Below are 23,012 nucleotides of genomic sequence, written 5' to 3'. Positions count from 1 at the left end.
TATTAAGGGGAGTTTTTGTATGAAAAGACCTTGAGCTTTAACGGTGCCTCACAGTTTTCAAACAGATCTTCGATATGAGGACATCGGCAACAGAGAGTAGCTTTTCCAGACCTCCCTTTGTGCCAGCAGGGGGGCCATCACACCAAAAACCTGATTCCTTTTTTCCTTTGGGTCCTTTTGCTCAGCTGTGGCACAGGTTCGTCTGAGATGAGCAGCCCAAAGCCGTTTCACACTTGATTAAGGTAGATGTGGCACCAAGGGGGAACCAGAGGCGTTCTCCCTCGGCCTGAGGCATGGGGTGCTCAGTACTTAGAGGAGGGCTGTGGGCTGTGGGACTCCCACGAGGAACAGTTTGCAGGGAAGCATGCTCTCCACCAGCAGAGACTGCGATGAAACTGTATTTGCAGGCCTGAAGAGGTTTGTCTGTGTGCATGGTTTGGAATCAGCAGGATGCAGCTCCTCAGATGATACTGTGGTGTGGTATGATCTGGGTATAAACAAAGAGAAGAAGGGCTTTGGAAGGAGCACGCATTGCAGCTGGCTAAGTAAACAAAAGACAAATGTTGTCCATATGGGGAAAGAGCCGCAGCAGGGGGATGGGCTGAGCCGAGGTTGTGAAAAACCAAATAAAGGAAAATTCGGAATGTTTGGGAGCTTTGGAAGCTCTGTGCTGTGCCCTGGCCCTGCTGCATTTCTGTGCCTCGTGGGCCGTGCTTCTAAGGCAGAGGTCTGAGCGGTGTTTCCACAGCACCCAACTTTTACGTTTTCGCTCTGAGACAATGGCAAACGCAGTTACGTCTCATTACGAGGAATGGGGAAAGCGTTTATCCCTACGAGTGGCTTCTGAGCGTTGCTCCGTGCTGTGTGTGGTGGTTTGCGCTCACAGGGGTGGAATACGAGGGCAGTGCGCCTGGGAGATGTGGCGCCCGTGGCTTTATGGCACAGCGGGGACGTGCTGACAGTTGGACGGAGCCATTTTCCAACATTAAGAACCCTACGACCAAAGCCGCCTTTCCCGCCGGGCCGAGGGACGCGGGGCGGGACTGGAGGCGGCCGGGGCGGGGCGGCGCGCCGCGATTGGCTGCCTGCGGGTGAGGTGGAGGCGTTGCTGTGAGTCACGCGCCCTCGGATTGGGGCGGCGGGCGCGTGCGCGCCACGCACCGTGCCCGGGTTCACCGAGGTGCGGACCGGAAGTAAGGCTGCACGGCGCGGTGGGATTGGGCGCCCATCCCCGAGGGGGAGGGGCTTCCCTCGGAAGCGCACCGTGCGGAATTGGCAGGCGCCGCCGGTCGCGCGTGCGCAGTACGGGGCGGTGCGGGGAAGATGGTGCTGATCAAGGAATTGTGAGTGCGGGCGGCCGGGAGGCGAGCGGGCTTTGAGCGGCGCGGCCCGGTGCTGCCGGAGGGCGGCTGGAGCCGCCCGTGTCTCTCGGCGGCGGGGCCGCGCCAGGCCGCGAGGCTGTAGCCGGGTGTGGCCGTGGCGGGGGCCGATGCGCGCTGGGCCTCCCTCGGCTCCGCCGCGCCGGAAGCTCCCGGCCCGCCCCAGCCCGGAGCCGCGTCGCCTCGGCCGCTCCCTTATCGCGGGCGCGGGGCGGCAGGAGCGGCCATCCGAGCGGCGCGGGGCGGCACCGCGGGGTCCCGCAGCCGCTCCGTTGCTACCCAGGGCGCGGCTCCGTTTGGTGCTCGCCGCGCTTCCGGCAGCGCCCGCGGGCACCGCGCGTCCGGCCGGGCGAGTCGGCGCTCAGCTCTGCGCTGCCGGCCGTGCTGGGCGAGCCCGCGGTGAGCTGCGAGCTGCGCTTTCCGAGCTGAAACGTTTGAGGCGGTCAGATCTCAAAGGCGGCTGGTTTTGTGGGTTATTTTCCCGTTTCTCTCGGAAGGTTTTCTAGGTGGAAGTGGAAGTAGTTCGGTAAGGCGCACGTGGGAATCTCTGTCCCGTCAGGGATAAATAAAGGTGTGTAGGAACTGCGAGACAGAGGCACGGGATGGCTCGGGTTAGAGGGACCTCGGGGCACCCAGCGCCGTCCCGCTGCCACCCCAATGGGCGTGAGCTGTCGCTGCTCTTTAAGTGACTCATAACGGCTGTAATTGCTAACGTTCATTTGTAGGCTCTGAGGGCCCATGTGTGCGTTCTGCTGTACCTGGGACTGGCGGGGCTGTTTGTTGTCACACGTGAAAAAAGCTGGCAGCTCTGAGTTACAGCCGAGCTGGAAATGGGGCTTGGATTTCCTTGCCCTTCTGTGTAGCTTTTGACGTTTCCACCCTCCTCCCCCTTCCTAACATTCTTGATTTCACATGGCTTTCTCGTGTTGTTCCCATATAGCTGTACTGTCGTACAGTGCATCTGAAAAGAAATCCTGAGTTAGCTCGTGCTGATACTTCCTTCTTGACTGTGTTTATTACAGCTTATATCTGTTGCTGAAACCTAACAGTTCATTGTATTAAATTTTCTTTTTTTCCTCTTTCAGCCGAGTGGTGTTGCCATGTTCGGTGCAAGAGGTATGTCCTCACCTGACCTGTTCTGGCTCTGGGGGGAGGGATGGGAAGATGCCGACGTGTTCTTTAAGTCTGACTGCCCTGGATCCAAATGTTCCCTGCACTGTACAGCTCAGCTGTGCATAAGGTACCATGTGTGTAAGCCACCAGTCAGGCAGAGCTAACCTGTTGCAGATCAGTGAATTTCAAAGGAGGCAGATGCCTACAGGCCTGCAGCATTTAGTTGTTTCTGAGCCACTCCGTGGCTTACGAGCAAGAGAAGAACGTTGTGCAACTGTGTGCTGCAGCAGAATTTTCCTGCTGATCGAAGCATTCAGTGACCCCAAAGCTTTTCCCGAAGGCAAAAGTAGGAACGATCTTCTGAGATCTGAAGGCAGCTATTTAAATGGTCCTGTGAGGGTGGTACCTAATTAGTTAAAAGTATTAATCTGGGAGAGCTGGTGCTGGAATTCAATCATTTCAAAATCTTGTAAACAAAAGATTGTATTACTTTTATTTAATGAAGAATTTCTGTGCTTTGCTTTTAATGTGGGACAAACGAAGGGTGGTGGATGCGGTGCTCCATACCATTGCGTTGTATTGAGGTGAAGGAAGAGGTGCATAGAGGTGGTGCGTTTTGCCCCATAGTCACATTGTCATAAATGCTTCTTTTATTTTTCTTTCCTAATTTCATTGTGCTCCTACTAGCAGTTCTTCTGTGCATTGGCCGTTTTGTCTAACTTAAATATTGAAATCTCACTTTTCTTAACTTTCCAGTATCAAGTTGGTCAACTTTATTCAGTGGCAGAAGCTAGCAAAAATGAAACAGGAGGCGGTGAAGGAATTCAAGTCTTAATAAACGAGCCTTATGAAAAAGATGATGAGAAGGGACAATATACTCACAAAATCTATCACTTAAAGAGGTGAGGAAAACACAGATATTGGTTGGGACCATCTCTGTTCGTTACCTTGCAGTTACGTAGAATCATAGAATGGCCTGGGTTGAAAAGGACCACAATGACCGTCCAGTTTCAACCCACTGCTATGTGCAGGGTCTCCAACCAGCAGACCAGGCTGCCCAGAGCCACATCCAGCCTGGCCTTGAATGCCTCCATGAATGGGGCATCCACAGCCTCCTTGTTACCTTCAGCAATTTTCTCTTAACTGTTCTGTGATCAGTAACGTTGTTGGAGTTCCTGCGTAGCTGATTGTGAGTAACTTCAGCATCGTGACCTTTGCTGTGCTTAGGTAGAACATGCCTTTCTTTTTAGAGGGGGAGAAATAAGTGAGGTTCTGCAGCTGGCAAAAAAAAAAACCTGAAATCATGTCAATTTTTTGTTTTTCACAGTAAAGTTCCTGGTTTTGTAAGAATGATTGCTCCAGAAGGCTCCCTGGTGTTCCATGAGAAGGCCTGGAATGCATATCCTTACTGTAGAACAAGTAGGTAACACTTCTGTGCTGAAGTGTCTCGTGCTGTTAATGTTTAGGGATGGTTTAGGAGAAGAATGGGTACCATCAAGTAAAAAGTACATTTTGCACTTCAATGTTGTGTTTCTGAGATCTCCTGTTTTGAAGAGGTCTGCTTATGAAAAGCAGCCTTAGAGTGCAGTGTCGTTAGTGCAAGACTAACATCTCACTCCTTCTTTGAGTGTAGAACAGAAGCTGTTAGAAACCAAGTAATTTCTATACATCCTTATAGTCTGTTTGAAGGAGGTGACTGCTTTATTGAAATATTTCTAACTGTGTCAGCCTTAAGAGTAGGCTCTATTCTGTTGTTTTTATTGAATAGTCGGGAGCACTTTGTAGTAAACTTCCAAAATTAAGGCTGGCAAGTTGCAATCTGCTGCAGCATGCTGACTGCACACACCAAAATCTCTTGGACTAATCTTGAATGTTTCTTAACATTGTGATGTATTCATTGTATGCAGCGTTTCATAAACAATCATATCTAATAACATCTTTGTTTCTGTTTTGCTTTCGTCCCACGTGTTTCCAATGACCAGTTGTGACGGTGAGTGTTTGAATTGCTATCAGTGCTATGGTGGATTGATCTGAATTATGTTTTATTTCTTACGAATGCTACAACTGACTCCAGCGAGCCAGCCTCAGCCACGTACCTGTGCTTTATGGGGGTTCCTGGCCCAGGACAACTTGTTACTTTGTCACTACTTGGCTATAATTGGGAAGAACTGTAATTTGGCAAAGAAATGCTCTCATTTTTTTGCATCATCTTTTTTATCTTTGCTTACTGTTACAGCTCTGTAACGTCTGTCTTGTTAAGGCATGCCAAGAACAGCACGCTAAGTCAGCTTTTTCTATAGTCTTGAATGGGGGAAGAGCAGTGAAATAATCAGTCCCTGAAGTCCTTTTTTTCAGAAAGTGAAATTCTGCCTCAGTTAAAATGGGCTAACTGAGAAGTGAGGTGGACCATTTTAGCTGGGGTGTTGGGGTTTTTGCTATTTAAAACGTGTGATAAAGAGACCAGCAAGCCTTCATTATCCCGTGTATCTATTTTGGTGATCTGTTTGAGGAAGCTTGTACGTTTAATGTTCAATTCCTTTATCTGCTCGCATGCAGACTTGATTTAGATTGTCACCCTGAGGGTACAGCATGAGGTGCTGCAGACACGTTGCTGAACTGCTCGGCTTGTTTCCCCATGAAGTGTGTGCACACTGATGTCTGCTTTTCTACTTCTGAAATTAGAAGTGTTCTGTGCTAGGCTTTAGACATACAGTTTGGTAGTAGCTAGACCTCGACGGTCGTAATTGTGCTATTCATTAACATCTGCTCTGTCACCCCAACCTCTCAGAATAGTCTCATTAACTAAAGTATATTTGTATAGAATTTTTCCATCTTTGTTGCAGTATTCATTTAAAATGCTGTGAACGTAGAAGTAAAGAATTTCAGAGCTGAGGAAGAGGGATACTGAGTGACAGTGCTCTTATTTCTATTTGTGTGCACCAAGCTGGGCTTACCAATAGGACTGCTTTCAATGTAGCACTTGGTGCTATAGCTGATTTCTTGCTCTTAGAATCACTAAGATTTGAAGAGATCTCCAACATCACTCAGTGCAGCCACCCCCCACCACCAGCACTGCCCACTTAGAGGCAGGTTATCTCATTGTACCTTCGTGCAGAGGGGGCTGCTCCTTTTTGTACTTTAAATAGAATGTGTGCTAGTTAAGACTTACTGAGGACAGCTTTATGCAAATACAAATTTGCACTTATGTAAAACGTACCTATGGTGTCTAACTAGGAGTTCAGCTGAGTGAGCATAATTCATGGTTTTTGGTTTAATTCTTACAGAATGAATACATGAAAGATGATTTCTTCATAAAAATCGAGACCTGGCACAAACCCGACCTGGGGACGTCAGAGAACGTGAGTTGGGATCTGGATACCTAACATTAGTAATACTTTCCTAGTACTTCCAGCCAAATAAAGTCTTCCATATCCAGTAATGGCAGATAATCACTGTATAACGTTCAAAGTCCAACCAGTTATTTACATAGAAAGCGTTATTCAAATCCTTCTGAAGTGATCAGGGTTTTTCATCTAAAGAGGTAGGAAAAAAAGAGGAATTTCATGTATTTTTTTGTAATGTTGAGGTCAGTGCCGATATCTGATTCTCACAGATCTTAAAAGAGGTTTTCAGTAAGTGGGAACTTTTGATTTCACATTCTTTTCTCTTAGGCATGCCAATGACTTTGACATTACGGTTTATATTTGTATGTTTCTGTAGGGTTATTTATTGAAGGTTAATGTGTAAGTTTTCTGGACTGGAGGTATTATTTTCCTGCGTTGATGACTCGTTCAGTTCATGGGTCTCTTCAGGAGACCTCTTTCTGTACAGTGACAAGAGCATTCAGGAGGGAATGATGGTCAATATATTCTCAGTGCTTTGGTGAATTGCTTCATCTCTGAAGAAAGGATGTGCTGCAGAGAAGGAGGGGATTTTTGGGGCAGCTCTGCTTTCTTTAGTTGTAAGTTTAGGTGTGCCATATAGGTAACAGGTGTGAAGTTAATAGCATGCTTAGATCAGTGTGTAGCTTCATACTGCATGCATTCATCTGAAGCATATTAAAGGCAGGCCTATTCTTTAGAGAACTGGCTAGATGTAGGCAGGTTATTGAGACCTGCCATATTTCAGCTTTGGAACTTGTGAAGATTTCTTTCTAAATAGAAAAGATTATCCATTTTACTGAATGGGTGACGTTTCTAATTAGAGCTTCATTTCATTAGATCTGATGAATATGAAGAATACAGCTTGATTTTAAATCCTGGTCTGATGAATGCACAGGAGCTGAAGGCTTTGTGTTGGTTTAGAATTGTTTAGTGAATTAATTTAACTAAAAAAATAATTCCCTTTTAGGAAAGCAGAGGAAGAAAGCATAGACTCTGAGAACACACTCTATCTTCATGAAGTGCAGAAAAAAATGTCCTTACTCCATAAGTTACACAGCTTCATCAGGTGGTGGCATCAAAATCACTCCTTTTTCTTTTGCAGGTGCACAATTTAGATCCCAACACGTGGAAGAGTGTTGAAGTTGTCCATATTGACATTGCAGATAGAACTCAAGTAGAACCAGGAGTAAGTAAATGTGCTAATGTTGGGGTATGGTCACAACGTGCTGCTGGTTCTGTCAGTGCTTTCTGTTTGTTGTGAATGAGCTGGAAGTGGTATGGATTTTATCCAACAGATAAAATTATTTTGAATTGAATAATTCTTACCAGTATTTCATGCCTTAGGAATTGTGTTTACAATTTTAAACTGTTGAGTTTGACTCTTAGTTACACAACAGAAACGTGAAAGTCAACAGGCTGTTGGCACAGGTGTAGTTTTTATTTCCAGCTGTAGATAAAGTAATTGATCAGATGGAGCAGGCATCTGTGTGCCCCTCTCAGTGTGTGAAGGCAAGAGCAAGAACCTATCCCAGCTGTCCAGCTGAGAGAGAGCAGCATTTCCACCAAGCTCCTCTTGTGATTCTGCAGCTACTTTTTGGTTAGAAATTCTCTGTCCCCCAACCCATCCATCACTCTGTGGTTCAGGCAATCTCAAGAGGAACTGTCTGGCTTTGCCACTAAAAACTAGACTTTAGTTTTAAACTCCTTTTATCAGAACAATTCTCAAGAAATGAACTTCTTGTATCTTCTGAAAGCTGTGGGAGCACTCTTTCTGTTTCCTCTTTATTCATTGCTTTGGTGACCATAAGCATTATGGATACACCCAGAAATCTCTCCTTGGGAGTCCGTGGTCCTTTTCCTGAGTGTATGAAGTTTAATATCTTTATATAGGAAGGAAAAAATTAGGAGAGATTTTATCAGTAATGGCAGCTGGTTATTTAGTGAAGTTGTATGCCAGACTAAGAGGAGTGTGTGCAGTGGTGGAAGCTGGTGCTAGATGAAGAAGAGGGAGTGGCAAAGTTCAGTGCTAGGAACACAGGCTTCCATCTTCTCTTTTCAATTGCACTTTGCACAGAAAAGATATTGATGCCTTAAATCTGATAGTGTGAAATTCCACTGAAATAAATACCCAAAGAGATGTATTCAGCTTTATCTGCCACGCTGGGATTTCGCTTACAGGGCAGCTCTTCAGGTCTGTGATAGTTCCCATTCTGTTCTCTGTATTGCCATTTGTTGAGGAACTCACTGTGTGTGATTGATCTGAGTGAGAAGGTAGATTTTTACATGCTGGTTTACACAACTTTAGAGGGCACCTTCACTGTAAAGAGCTTGTCCTAATTTCTGGCTTACACCTACACTGAGCTGTTTGTGTTCACGTGATAATTTTGTGTTGGTTTTGTGCAAGCAGCTGTTCTTGAAACTATTTAATTGTTATTTTCCAAAAGTAAATACTTGGATATCTTATGCTGTGAGGAGAGGACTCCTTTGCAGGGAAGTAAAGGAAAGAGGGGAAACGCCACAGTGGTGTGTGAATGGGAAAGGCATGTTTCATAAATTGCTATTTCTATTGCCAACTTCGGTGTATAACCTGCACTGCTGCTTAACTGATGTCTAATGGGTGATCTGTGGATTTACATGTGTGAAAATACGCTGTTTGGAGAACCTCCTTGTAAAGCCAATTAAATGCACCTCGCCTATTTTAATGCAGTGAGGAATCATTTTGCTGCCCCTCGTTCTTTCAGACATTCCGTATGACCTTAGAGCTGACCTGGCAGGTAAATGTATGTTGTGCATTCCCTATTTCATGCCTGGAACTGTGGCAGACAACTACAGTGCTGTCATCTGTCAGGATGCTTTCTCAGTCACAGTACGTGTAAATAAAGCTTATTATTAATGTTCCTTGATCTTACATGTTTACTCTGTTTGGAGTACTGTTAGGGAACAGCACTGCTTATGCTGTATGCCCTCTTGCAGTGCTGTGTGCCTTCGTGTTGCAGTTTCCTTTGTACTGAAGACTGACAGATGGTGGTATGCTAAAAGAAGCTGTACTTTTGGCTCAGGATCAAGATCCATCCAACCCAGTATCCTGTTAGTGGGCAGTAGCAGTGACACGTGGAAGGATAAAGCACTTGGGAAGCATAGAATACAAAAAGCTGAGAGGTGCATATCTGTGGAAAGATCAATCTGTTTAAAGGACTTCTGGAACCCGTGCTTACATCTGGTCCTTTGGTAGGAACTTCCATTCCCATGAGTGCATCTAATTCATTTTGAAACCGTTTACACTGCTGACCTTTGTAGCATTGTGAATTCTGTGGAGCGTTTGTTGGTACAGAGGCAGCAGCACGTGCCTGCCTCATCATTCAGTTCATTTTGTGTCAGGAAAACAGTGCCCTTTTCATACTTTCTGCAGAATTCTTCGTACAGATTTTGACCATACTTCTGTTGTCCTCCCCCACCTCCTCTCCATCACATCTCTCCCAGGTCCGCTGTCTCTCCGTCCATCTTCACATGGAAACCATTTCATGTCTGAAAGTCCTTGAAACTATTTTCAGTACATCATCCTCCTTTTTTTTTTTTTCCCCTCCTGTTTTGAATATTTGGTCTGCAGAGTATCAGGACTATAAACGTGGAATGGTTTAATCCAGAGTCTCAGGTCACCTCTTATGTTTCTATGTTCTTTTCCTTTTGTAGTGACTCTCACACCATTTTTGGCCATAGCAAAGTGCTTTTAGGTTCAGATTCACAGTAGAACCCGTGATTGTGTAGGTAGAGTGCTGACTTTGAATATCATGTCACTGTTTTGTTGAATGAACTTTTATCTGAATGTAGATCCTACTGTGAGTTACCCATGGGCTGGCACCCTTCTCACACCTCTTATTTGCCCCCTTTCTTCAACAGCTCAGTGTTGGCCAACAGAGAATTCTTCTTGACCAGACTGGTAGTCTCTTCTGATGTGAAAATCTGCATTTTCTGGCCTTTGTTTTATTTACATGTTTGTTTATTTTTTGTCAGAAAGAACCCAATTGTGCTACTTTTGGGTAACAGGATGACCGAAGGAAGCAAACAGCATTTTTAAAATCCAATTTTGGTAAAAGTTGTGATAAATATACTCAAGATGGAGCATTCAGTGATTGAACCTTGGCCAAAGCATTGTAGTGTGACGGTTACTTCAGTTTCAGAGCTGCAATCAGCATAAATAGAAAAAGCAGTGCATTTCCTAAAGGTACTAATGGTATGCATATGCTAACTTGTGCTTGTTTAAGTATGTATAGAAATAATTTGGCCAACATCTGTGGCTTTCTTCAGGTATAGATTTAACCCTGGCCTCTTAATCATCTCCAGCGTACAATCAAAGCAGCTTTATATGGTTTGTATATAAAAATCACTTCCCAGGAGAATAAGACTTTTTAAAGAGTAAGCAGAATTGAACACTCAATTAACATCACAAGAGTCTACATTTTTGGAAACAATTTGTATGAAACAGGAGTGTAGCAAAAACAAAGAAATTGAAGTCAGATTTATAGCTGTTTCTGTACAATGAAGAGGTTGTTAGATGTCTTCTTCTAGGCCAGACTGGATCGTTATATTGCATGAAACAATGTTCTAAAAGTAAAATTTCGTACAGGGCAGTCAGAGTATTTAATGCTTGCACTAAGAGCAGGAGATGTGGGATGTCTGTGCACTGGCAGGGGGGTTGGAACTTGATGATCCTTGGGGTCCCTTCCAACCCAAGCCATTCTGTGATCCCCCAGTTTCAGTAAATATAATATAGGAAACATTCTTTTGTAGCCTGTAGAAGAATTTTAAAAGTTTCTTGACCGAAAGAACTGTTTTTTCTGAAAGCAAGGTGGATCTGTGCCAGTTTTGACTCAATTTGTGATGTGATAGGCATTAAAAAGTTCATTATTAGCAGTCCAGAAGCGTCGTATCGTGTGCTGTATTGGTGCTGGTCTTGGTACGTCTTGTCCACATCATGCACCTCTCAGTTTATCTAAAAAATAACTAAGAATGTTTATTTTGAATAAGTAAGGGAATGCTCAGTCAACTCACATGTGAGGTGTGGGGCTTCAGGCTTGTTTCATTGTGGTGCTCAGGTGAGGCAGGTGTGTGAACATATGGGCTGCTGCTGGTGCTCAGCTGGTGGGTGTCTCTGGATGAGGGGGAAAAGAGGTGGCATTGATGTTATTCCCACTACACTGATGCATCTCAGAGTAACTTTTAGCCTTGGTGGGCAATGAACTGTGAAGAAACACCTGAATTGAGGGGTTGTTGCAATTATTGCTTTATTGGATGTGGTTCACAGTCTCTGAATAATTCTCTATTGCCATCTGTTGCATTCATGTGTGTTGAATTGCGGTTGTAAGCAGGAAGTACACATGAAACAACATCTATTTATTTCTTCAGAAAGGATTTTTACTTCTCTATATTCTTACTCAGCTGCATCTCATGCTTGCCTGACTAGTTTTCAGGAGAGCTTCGGGGTTTTTTAGCTGTAATATTTCTTCCAACTGCTGCCTGTTTTTCTTCCTAAGAAGGACTTGTTGCTGTCAGGAATTAAGCACTTGCTGCACAGATATTTTCCTTAAACTTTGCAGAGAACTGCTGTTTATTTGTACTCTGGCTCCAGTCCAGTTGACTTGCTTGCATGCTGGTCGGGTTTGTGTGTTGTGAGGAGTTCCTGCAGAGCTCTCTTGTCCTTCTAGCTTTGGTCTAACAGGACATGGTGTGACTCCTGAAAGGTCTTCTGTATGTGGTCTCTACAGTGTTACCATGGCTCATCTCTTTTCTTTGAATTTTATTTTCACTCCTACCTTTTACTTATAGATGGCATTACTTGTAGCACAGAAATTAATGCTACTGGAGTGGGAGAGTAGCATAGAATCCTAGAATGGTTTGAGTTGGAAGGGACCCCTGCAGGACATCTGATCCCACTGCCTGCAGTGCTCAGGGACACCCACAGCTCCAGTAGTGCTCACAGCCATCCAGTTGCTCAGGGCCACGTGCAGAGCATGCTGTGCTTGTCCTAAGTAAAGTTTTTCACTGAGGATGAGCAGGAAGGCATCACAGGTGATGAAAGTGTTAGGAAGCACTAAGTGAATGGGACAGGCCTGCTCCAGGGCCCCATGTATTCAAGTGTGTATGTTTTAACTTTTAACACGTTAATTGCATGTCCTTCACCTTAATGACTGCAAGTGAGGTATATGCTGTTGGTCTCTCATACCCTCAAATGCAGCATAAGAGCATTGATGGTTAGAAAATTGTTGATACGTTGCAATAGTTTGCTGCCTTTTTTCAGTATCTTCTGTTCTGGTGTTTGAGTGGGGTTGTCGACGGGCAGGCAGAACCAGTATGTTAGAATAGGAAATATATTTATGTAAAAATATATTGTTGTAAGGACTTACGTGTATTTCTTGATTTACTTGTAAAGAAAATTCCTTTTTTTTTCCAGCCAGGGGTTGTTTAAGAAATATCTATACACAGACATAAGATGAAGCCTTCAGAATGTGCTGTGGACCCGAGGATTGGAACAGATTGCAGCTGTCTTCACCCACAGTGTTTGGAAATCACTAATGGGATGAGAAGTCTGCAGCTGGTGGCAAGCAGTGTGGCTGTGCCCCTGTGCTCACCTTGCTGGCTCCTAAAGGAGCTGGAGTGCTAAGGAGGCCAACAGGCTCGTGCCCTGTGCTGCTGCCTGCTTACAGCTGTAATTGGGAGTTAGGGCTCTGTTCTGTGTGCCATGCGTGTTGTATGAGAGGAAATACTGCTCATTTTGGTGCTCGTAAGAAGGACGTGCCTTATTCCAGTAAAATCAGAAATGAATGGTGCTTTCCTAAACAGCAGATGTTGCTCTCATTCTGGGGAGGGCCTGCATACGTGTTGCTGGATTGTCAGTGTTAACACGCGGTGCTTGTGCTGAGTCCTCAAATTACTCCTGTGTGGTGGATAAAGAATTTCTTAGTACCTGTGGGAGTGCCCTGCTAAAGCTGCCTGGCTATTATTTGGGCTCTTTGCATAAATATATTGCTTCAATTTAGAGGGAAAAATAGAAGAAAATGCTGTCTTGTGGTCGCAGTGAAAATATATCCGCCAGCAGTGCGGTTGGAGGTCTCCTGAATCATGCTTCTAGCAAAACCAATCCATTTATATATATTTGAAAGATCTGAACATCTATTAATGCTTTCTAAATCCATTAACTAGTGGGTTGTATGGGGCCTTCAGTGCATCTGACAGCAAAAACACTGAGTTTTATATAAAACCAACCTACAAACGAAGTACATAAGTGAGGAGCCAGCTTCTTGTTCCTTGGATTGCTAGATCTGCCCGTGGGCTGTGTGCTTCCTTCCAAGCAGCATCTGTTACTGGCCACTGAGATATTAGATTAGATGGACTCCTGTGTGACCCAGCCTGGTGAGCCCTGCTCCATGGTGTGCCAGTGCTGAGGTGATCTCGTGTGTGTGCAACTGCTGTTGGTGGAAAGCAGTTCTCAAGGTGCTGTGGTTGGATGCTGTGCCTCGTAAGGAGCACTGCCACTGCAGTTCTAGTGCTCAGAGAGCCTTTCTTGCTATTATTCCTATCTCGAGGAGGATAGGATTGAATTTTCCATGTCCAGGGATGCAATAGGAAGATGAAGCTTTAGTTTTAATTCATCTTTAAAGCACTTTGTGGATAGGATTCTTTGTGACAGCTCTGTTATGCAGGACTGGGGAATCCCAGCAGCCACTTTCCTGGCAGTGTTTCTTTCATTCTGTGCTCCGCAAATTTTGTCCTCATCAAAATTTGTTTTTTAAAACTGCACGTTAATTTTGCTAAGCATTCCTGGGCTTTTCAGTAGCACCCACTGAGTTCTTGTCCTGCTTAGAAGTCATTTAAACTTTTACTTCCTCTTTGGTTACCTGGGTGTGATGGTTTTCTTAGGCACATGTTTTTTTCCCATACGTCATGTAAACCTTTCTTGTCCTGGATACCAAGGTCAGGGATTTTTAACCTGTCCTAATTCCCGAATAAATGTCTCTCTGAAATAATCATTTCCATACACCTCGTCAGTAAAAGTGAGCTATATGAAATCAGCTCTTTTGCTAACGGCTTTGTTCCCACTGTGAGTGGCTGACCTGGTAAGTCGTGGTGCCTGTTCTGTAATGCAGTGCCAGAGGAGCTGCTGCCTTGTGCTCGCTCTGTGCCTTGGCCAGCAGTGTGCCTCGCAGGCTGGGGTCAGCCAGGTCCTGATTTCTCAAGTTAGCTCATTCATGCCTTCTTCCCTTTCTGCTCTGATTGATGGCTCAGAAGTGGACGTGTGTTGCAGTTTGGAAAACATCAGCATTCTGATTTCGGTGTTATTATTCTTTTCCCCACCAAAAACAGTTTACAAACCTGAAAGGATAGTGCCTATGGCACACAGTGCCCAGCACGAGGAAACTGGGACTGAGGAGGAGGCCCAGGGTGCTGTTCTGCTGTAAATACATCAGGAGCACTGCTGGTGTGATGGAGTTTTCCACTCCAATTTAAACCAGACTCAAAACCTGCTCCACTCACTGCTCCCAGCTGTTGGGTGGATCACTTTGGTTGCCATGAGCAGGAGCTTTATTGTAGCTGTTTTTTTCTGACACTCAGGTTTGTTTGTTTTTACATTACAGGACTACAAAGCTGATGAAGACCCTGCATTATTCCAGTCAGTTAAGACTAAGAGAGGACCTTTGGGGCCAAACTGGAAGGTAATAAGAACTGACTTTACAGCCTTATGAAGTGTCATCAGCAAAGAAAAAAAAAAGTTTGCCTGTCCCCTAAAGACCAGCACTTGTGGTGTTAGTGCTAGAACAGAGGGCAGGCATTTGATGTTTGTGTCCTTGTGCATTCATTTAAAGTTCCAGATGTGTTAATAAGCAGAGTTACTGTCTGCTGCTTGTTCAGTATCACTACTAAATCAAAGCAGTGCAAGTTAAATTGGATGAATGTTATCTGTTCTCAAGACTGACCTCTTGTATACACTATTATAATTGCATGGTTCCAGGCATTGGGTTTTCCTCCTTTTACAGGTGTTGTTTTTTTGTTGTTTTTTTTTTTTTTTACAAACAAGTAATTTCTCTCTTTCCTCGGGTCACACAGCCCTCACAGGGCTTTTCCATACCAGCCTTTGCTCCTTCCCTCAGGAGGAAGGAACCAACATCTCAGGCAGAATACAAACCTATGGTCTTCCCATTGTACTGCTTATTATTCGCATGCAGAGGTTTGGGTTAAGTTGATTCCCTATTTCCCCCTTAATTTTCCTCTTTCACAAGGCTTGGAGTAACCTAACGTGCTGTTAAGCAAAAATAGGACATGGTTACTTCTGATATGTAAACTTGGCTGCATGAATTGTAGGAAAAACAGCGTCTGAGATGTTATGGGTGCTGCAAACTGTTTGGAAGTAGAAACCGTGGTAAGAAAGTAGGAATTGGAGGCAGTGCTGGTGGATGTCCCTGCTTTTCCCTGCAGTTAATTCTGCTGGGGATCCTTCTTCTCCCCAGTGTCCTGCAGCCCGAGCAGAAATGGTGTGCCCACCATCTCTGAAGAGGAGCTTTCATTTCCTTATGGCCACCTGTTGCCCAATGATGGGAGGTGCTTCCCTATCTGTAGTAACAGCCAGGAAGTCTGTAATTGGTTAAAAAATGAGTATGTAAATTATGCCACACAGCTGGGAATGATGTCTGTGTATGGCTAAGAGCAAACCCTTCTGCCATCATCTCCAGGGAAGGAAGGTGAGGGAGAGAGGAATAGAGGAGAGCATGCCAGGGTTTGATTCCTCTTTGTAGTATATGGACAAAGCAGAACCAAATTAAATTTGTTTTGTGTTTTTGTGAGAAGTAAACTTTAGGGGTGATGATTTGATTTTTATGATCTGCATCTTTTCTGGACTGAGTGTTTTCCACCATTATGCTGAGAAAATTGATACAGCTCAGATTATAATTGCCTTTGGGTAATAGTCCCAGAAGTATAAAATAATTTGGCACTAGCTGTTGTAATTAAGCTTTGTTGTCCCCTCAAAGCCTCAGGAAGTATATTGCAGTGGAAGTGATGAAAATGGAATCAATGCTAAAACAGATTTAAAATATATATTTGCAGCATTAACTGAATTGTCTTATAGATATATAAGATAGGTATGGATGTAACTCAGTTATCTGTTAATCCCTGTTACTCTGTGTTGAGATTAGTGCAGTCATTTATGAAGATGTAGAATAATATTGAATGCATTTCACTGAAATAATTAAAAAAAAAAAAAAAAAACCCTTTTCCAATTATCCATAAACAGAAAGAGCTAGCAACTGATGAAGAGTGCCCTAAAATGTGTGCTTACAAGTTGGTGACGATTAAATTTAAATGGTGGGGACTGCAGAACAAAGTGGAAAACCTTATACAGAAGGTAAGTGCTTCGTGTTGAGAGTAAATAACTGCAATTGCTGTGCTGGTGTGTGGCAGGATGCAGACCTGTCATGTAATGTTTTCTTATCTTCTTAAAGCAAGAAAAAAGGATATTTACCAACTTCCATCGCCAGCTGTTCTGTTGGATTGACAAGTGGATCGACCTGACTATGGAAGACATCAGGAGAATGGAGGATGAGACTCAAAAGGAGCTGGAAGCGGTGAGAGCACCTTCAGGCTGATGTTTGCGTGCTATCTGTAGTGATGCCATTTAGTGTTTGGGAACTGAAGCATATGAAGCTTTATCCATTCCCTTGTGTGCATTTGGGCAACTGCTGATGAGCATTATGGCCCCTCTACTGGTTCTCCTGTGCAGACCCATGCACTTCAGGCTTCTGCATGCTGCATTGTGGCAGGCTGGAAGTGGCTTTAAGGTCATTGTGTCTGATGTCACTAAATCTGGGATGCCTGCATTGCCCATCTCTTTATCTGTGCTCTCACGCTCATCGCACAAAATCACCTTCAATACTTTTTTCTTTCCTTTTTTTTTTTTTTTAACCACTTCTCAGAGCCATCATCAATTTCGTATTGTTTGCTTTGGTTCATTTCTAATCATTAGACCTGGTTACTTTTCCTCTTCAAGCACGTTGTGCAGTGTTCTTGTACAGACCACGTGACAACAGCAGTGCTCATCCTCGTTAGCTTAGCAAAACTGAGAATTTTACTTGCAAAAAGGAAGCCAGTCAAATTAATGGGCTTACCAGTTTACGTGCTTTAGTGGCTGTGAGGATCAAGTATATATAGTTTAATCCATCTTTGGACTGATGTCTGGAGGGAAATCCATCTGTTAGATATGTTCAGTATGCTTTCTTTTAAGAGATAGAGAAGCATCATAGGCTGAGCAAGAAGCCTTCTCCAGTCTGTTTCCAGAACTGGCCTTTGACTGAGCCTTTCTCACTTTTTGGTCCTCCAGTTTGTGGAGTCCATTCTATTTCCTTCCCGTTTTGCCCATTACTTTATGTCTTAAACCTGTTCACCTTCTTGTTTTCCTTCCATTATCTTGGTACTGTCAGGACACGGTGTTCCTTCAGCTATCACTTGCTTTTTAGCATGGTTTTACTCATTTCATCTGCCAACCATATTTAAACAGACTGTCTCATGGTTTTGACTCCCTGTTGACAGTGGTTTTGGAAGTGCTTTTTTTGTGGTTTGAGCCTAGCACATCTTTTAGAGTCAAAACTAGCAGTAATTCTTCTGTCTCCACTTGATGTTTGGTTTTTATCAACAGTGTGGAAATGTTGGGATTTGGAAGAGGTGTTTTTTTGCTGTTGGTGCTAATAGGTAGGTGGTGTGAAGTGCTAAAATCACTTTTCTCTTCTGGTAGCTGGAGGGAGAGTCTGCCCTGGCAGCTCCTGTTATACATTCTGGGAAGAATGAGTTCACTCACTGTTGCAAACACTGCACTCTCTCATTGGCAGTGGGGTATTTCTGATTATGGAAAGGTGTTTTCACAGATCACACAGATTTCTTATCCTTGTTTTTAAATGTCAAACTTACTCACTTACTGTTTTCTTGTTTTGCAAAGCAGTGCAGCTGGTCTGGTTCAGGTAGTTCGCCACGTGTGACCTCATCTTCGAGAACTTAAGTGCATTGCTTTTTGCAAAAGTCACATTTTCACACTGCTAACACAGCCTTTCTGTGTGTATGGTGAAATGCGAGAGGAGTGGGCACCTACTGCTGAAATATTTTAATTTCTTTTCCTAACTGTTTAAATAGAGGTTTATTTAAATAGGTGGCCTGGACTACTGGGAAGTGCCTAAAATATTGACTAGAGTGTCTTCGTGCTTCCATCCCTGCAGAGAAATAGCTTTGACACTGCTGTGTTATGCAGTGTGACAAGCACAGGAAGCAAACGTGATGACATTGGCAGCATTGCATTTCCCCAGGATACACTGCTTTATTTTGCTGCTCCCTTTCTCTCCAACATCCTTTCTTCGTTCTAGTTTAAGTTACTCTTTCCCCTTAGATTCTGTGGACATTTCAGTTCTTATGTTGGTCCCCTTCTTCATCTTAAGTCACTATTTACAGTCAGGGTCTCTGTTTTTTGTTACTTTTTTGTTGCTCTGTGACTCCTCACCTGTGTTCTTCCAGAGTTTCTCAATGCCAGCCCATCTTTCTCATTTTTATTTTCTATCACATAGTGGTTTATACATCTGACTCCTGGAGGTGAGGAGCACCTGTGGCTCACTACATACACATCAGCTAATCACTGCATAGTAGGAGAGCATCTGACCCTGCCAAAGCACTGTGGTACACCTTGTGTCCTTGAGCATTTCAAGCAGGGTGGTTCTGAGGCATCATAGGCTGTTAAAAATCTAAGGAGCATCATTTTCAGCTGGTTCCCAGGCATCCCTCACCCCAACAAACCTGCTCTGTGTACCCAGCTTCCCAAAGCCTTCAGCTGAAGCTGGTTTTGGTCGTGGCCAGGGCAAGTAGCCTTGGCCACGTCGATTGTGACTTCTCTCTTACTAACCAACAGCATGATAGGTTCTTTCCATGGTAGCTCACAGTTTTATTTTACGTTTAGATGCGTAAGAAGGGTTCCGTTCGAGGCACATTGGCTGCTGACGTCTAGAGGAGTTCTCTGTAGGTTCTGAGGCAAATCAAGCTGTGTAAGTCAACTGCTGGATGGAAAAGGAGACTGATATATATGATATGGGAATTGCTGGCAGAACGATACCAGATAATGCTTCTGGGCCTTGAGCTCCTTCCTGTTTGAGAACCTTGATGTGATCAACAGCTGGAGGAGACATTTTGTGTCCAGAGGACATGAGAGACCTTCTCTGCACACAACTACTGTAAAAACAACCATGGGTGCTTGGTCTGTTGGCAGAATGCCTTATACCCTGGCCATAGAACCTGCTTCCTTCTGCACTGCTAGTGCAGAAACCCAAAGTGCATGACCCGTTGTCATCACTGTGCTGGCTCTGAGCTCTGAAGCCTGCAAATAATTTCCTGGGCACAACCTGCAGGAGTCACTGTCCTGTGATATGTGGACTTAATCCACATTATTGAGGGAAACTGTGGACTGTCACCTTTAAAGCACGTTAACTTCTTAAAAACCAGTTCCACACAGCCATTTTTAAATATTAAACTGCATTAAAGTAGTTACTGCAGAAAGCAGCATTTCCCGAGATCAGCAAAGCTCTGAGTATTTGTGTCTATTAATGCTGGTATTTCCCACTGTGACTGCTGAAGTGCCACAGGTGGGACCCCAGCAGCAGCAGCTGTAAAGTCTGCTGTGCAGTGTGAGGGCCCTGGGACGCCTTGCATTGCTTTGCTCTGAGTTGCTCGGTCTCAGTGATGCTGTGACCGCCCTGCCCTGTTGTAATTGGAGGTTAATTAAGCTACCTATTTGGCACTCGATGTTTCAAGGAGCTTTTAATGCTTACCTGTGTGTTTTCTTTCTCCACAGTTACGTAATCAAGGCCAAGTCAGAGGAACAAGTGCTGCCAATGATGAATGATGATGGATTTAACCGTCACACGCAGTGTCGCATTACAAATGTGTGTGTGGATGCATGATTATTTGTATATAATTATATATACGCACATGCATACTGAAGGGGGTTGTTACAGTGTCTCCAGGGTACTACTATCCCTGTCCTCAGCAAAGACGCAAAGGAAACTGCTTTCATTATGTATACCTGAAGCAAATAAAAATCAACTGAGTAGAGTCATTTAAAGGTCGAATTAACGGCAGAATTCTCTTAACTGATATGTTTCATGAATGTCAATACTGGACCAATTTATGCCCTGTTGTTTTTTTCTCCCCCCCCCCCGTTCTCACTCTGCTACACCTCGGCCCCGTCCCATTGTAAAGAAACGGATTCAAATAAGTTAACTTCAATTTTGTGTCTTCCCTATGTGGATAATTTTTGAAATAGGAACAATGAATGTATTTATAGCTATTTATTTCTGGGTGGTCGTTATCCTCTAGTCAAATCGGAACGAAGTCGCTCACAGTGGAAATTGGAAGACTTTTACTGTTAAATAAGTTTGACCCAACCCTCACCCACCAATCACAAAGCAAAAAAAAAAGTGTTTTATTGGACTTTTGTACATTGAAATGCGAATGTTTTTTCTTCATTAAAATTGGCAAGATTAAGGAAAAACGGCTTGTGATTTATAAACTGCTTGCAATTTGAAATTTTCCAGAAGCAGCTTTCTAGAATAAGAAGATCCATCGAGTACCTCTTCGCCACGCTGTGCCAGCAAAGGCAGAGACCTTCTCTAACGTAATGCTGATAATGAAAGTGCTGTTTTCCAGAGGTTCACACTTTGGAAGTTATGCAAATTGTCTTGATTTCACACACATCACACAATGGAATATAACGGTGATTTTTTAGCTCTTTTCATGTTGAAAATACACTTTAAAAAGAAATGTATACTTTCAGGTATGATGAAAGTTTAAATTGTAGCATCTAACATGTTTCTCTGATGTTTGTCAGTAGATTACTTGAGAAGCAGTGTAATAAAGACATCTGTAGATAACTCTTAAATAGGAAAACATCTTCAGCGTTTTTTAAGACTTGGAGGTAGAGCATCTCATAGACATGTATTATCAAAATGCTCGCTAGATCAGAAACCAACTGTTTTAGAAACACTAGTTAGCTTCTACTGCTGCCTGATTTCCTCCCAGTACCCCCAGTAACCTCGGTAGGACAAGCCTTGCTTAAGCTTCCATCTTTATAATATCATTTCCTTTCTATTTTGAACCATTTTTTTACTTACTCTGCTTACTGAAGGAGCAGTCTGATTTCTCCTCTGTGTCAATGACAAAATCTGCCTGAACTTGAAGCCAGGTGAGCACACCCACTGCTGCTGGGGTCGGCCAGCTCTCCCGGGTGCTTTCATCTTCCGTGCTGCAGTGTGGGGGGTTCTCTGTTTTCCCTCTCTCAATGAACAGTTCAGTGGATATTTGTGACAGCAGGAGGTTGGTTTTGTAAATAGACATGTGGACATACGTGCACACACTTCCATTTAACAGCTCTGCTGCAAGGGGGGCTGTTGCAAGCCTGGAAACTGAAGGGCTCTGTTCTCTTTTCAGTGGTAGAATTACAAATCTCGCTGTCATTTATGGGACTCATAACACAAAGAGAGGGAAAGGGGCCCTACAAGTTCAGAAGTACGGAACTAGTTGTGAAAATCTGAGAGAATCTTGTAGTGATGTAAAACATTTAGTTGACTTTGGCAGACTTTGGTGTGACCTACGGCAAAACTCAATGACATTTCAATAAAATTGATGATAAAATGCTCTGTCTCTTGTCTTAGGTATTAGCAGTTGTGGTTTGCTGATGAACTGGTGCTTAGCTGTATTGGGCTGTGTAGGAAGGTGGGAGTCCTCTATGGGTGCACTACGGTGTTGTGAGCTCAAATGTGTGCTTCAGTGTTAGCGGCAGTGGGGGAGGGGGGTAGGGTCAGAAGTTTGGTTTGGGATCCTGAGCAAAGTAACTCCTGGCTGGAACCTTGTGGCCATTTGGAATGTGGAGCAGGTGGTTTTCTTCCTTTGTACATTACGAGTGTCTGTTTCAGTGTGCCAGGCTAAGCACTTCGCAGACACTTCTATGAGATATGCTTGGAACTGAGCAGTGCTCTGCTTGTGGCTGTCTTCTTATGTTACAGGTGCTGCTAACCCTGTATCCTATCCCAGCAAGCAAAGAATGGTCCCACTATGCAGACAGAATGGCCTTCGGTGTAAAAACTTCTTCTATCCAATCTCATTCTCCCCTCTTTGAGTTTGAGGCCATTTCCCCTTGTCCTATCGCAGCAGACACGTGCAGCGTGGCCGAGCCCTGCACACCAGGCAGGCTGTGCCAAGGGGGAAGCAGCTCTGACTGTGTGTGGATGGGTTTCTGCTGCTGTAAATCGAAACCTGCGCAGCTCCTTCTTGCAAATGCAAAATTGAATTCTCTCTCTTTCCTTTTTTCTCAGCTTGTTGAAGTTCCAGATGGCAAACCAACATGAAGCAGTGGAAGTGCAACATGGTTTCGTTATAATGGGTATGTAAACATGATAGTTATTCACTGCAGTAGACTGCTGTGAACCATATTCTGCAGGAACCTTTCAAACCCATCGCTTGGCTGCACGTAGGAGCACGGTCTGAATGGACTCACAAGGACTGCCTGGGTTTCATTGAGAAGAACAGGGAAGTACAGAAGCTTTTTGCTGCTACAACATTACGGAAGTGAGATGTATAAAGATAACATGTGCTGCTCGGCGAAGGTATTGCCATTTTTCTTGTGATTTACCCCCATGTTTTTAACTGATTTACATTTATGAGGGCTGTGAGTTCTCCTCTTTGCATGTATTTGTGTTGGGAGGTGGAGCAGGTGGCACTTGGACTGCCACCATTTTAAGACTGTGCCATAAACTTTTAGCACAATAGAAATATAAATAGCATTCAGTCAATTAAAGTGTCTTCCTATCTCTCGAGCATTTAAATTGCAGCCAGGAAATGCCAGCTCGCAGAAGTTTCTAATTACTAGAAAGCAGTCAAACCCTGTCAGCCATGGATTTTAAAAACAAATATCTCCTGGGGACTTCAGCAGTTCCAAATGGTCAGAGCTGACACAATGAACCACGGCCCTTATGATAGAATGGCCTGAGTTGAAAAGGAGCACAATGCTCATCCAGTTCCAACCCCCTGCTGTGTGCAGGGTCACCAACCAGCAGCCCAGGCTGCC

The 23,012-nt window shown here is 44.1% G+C and overlaps 1 protein-coding gene across 1 annotated transcript; it reads left to right on the top strand.

Moving 5' to 3' along the window:
• Nucleotides 1-1,214: 1,214 nt before the first annotated feature.
• PITPNB (phosphatidylinositol transfer protein beta) lies at nucleotides 1,215-21,580 on the top strand. The gene is made up of 11 exons (XM_085238868.1): nucleotides 1,215-1,343; nucleotides 2,465-2,495; nucleotides 3,249-3,394; nucleotides 3,820-3,911; nucleotides 4,475-4,482; nucleotides 5,777-5,851; nucleotides 6,978-7,061; nucleotides 14,506-14,583; nucleotides 16,158-16,268; nucleotides 16,366-16,488; nucleotides 19,743-21,580. Exons 1-11 carry the CDS (start codon nucleotides 1,324-1,326, stop codon nucleotides 19,791-19,793), a joined length of 819 nt encoding a protein of 272 aa, XP_085094994.1. The 5' UTR covers nucleotides 1,215-1,323; the 3' UTR covers nucleotides 19,794-21,580.
• Nucleotides 21,581-23,012: the final 1,432 nt, after the last annotated feature.

Source organism: Meleagris gallopavo, chromosome 17 (assembly GCF_905368555.1).
Source record: "Meleagris gallopavo chromosome 17, MGAL_WU_HG_1.1, whole genome shotgun sequence".
Lineage (NCBI taxonomy): Eukaryota > Metazoa > Chordata > Aves > Galliformes > Phasianidae > Meleagris > Meleagris gallopavo.
Note: the sequence above shows the minus strand (reverse complement) of the source record. Positions and strands in the feature narration are given on the sequence as shown.

Bases quoted from the DNA above. Each gene is read 5' to 3' on its own strand.
- PITPNB (XM_085238868.1), top strand. From the start codon at position 1,324: ATGGTGCTGATCAAGGAATT. The intron at 2,496-3,248 runs GTATGTCCTCAC...TTAACTTTCCAG, and splicing joins TGCCATGTTCGGTGCAAGAG to TATCAAGTTGGTCAACTTTA. The intron at 16,489-19,742 runs GTGAGAGCACCT...CTTTCTCCACAG, and splicing joins CTCAAAAGGAGCTGGAAGCG to TTACGTAATCAAGGCCAAGT.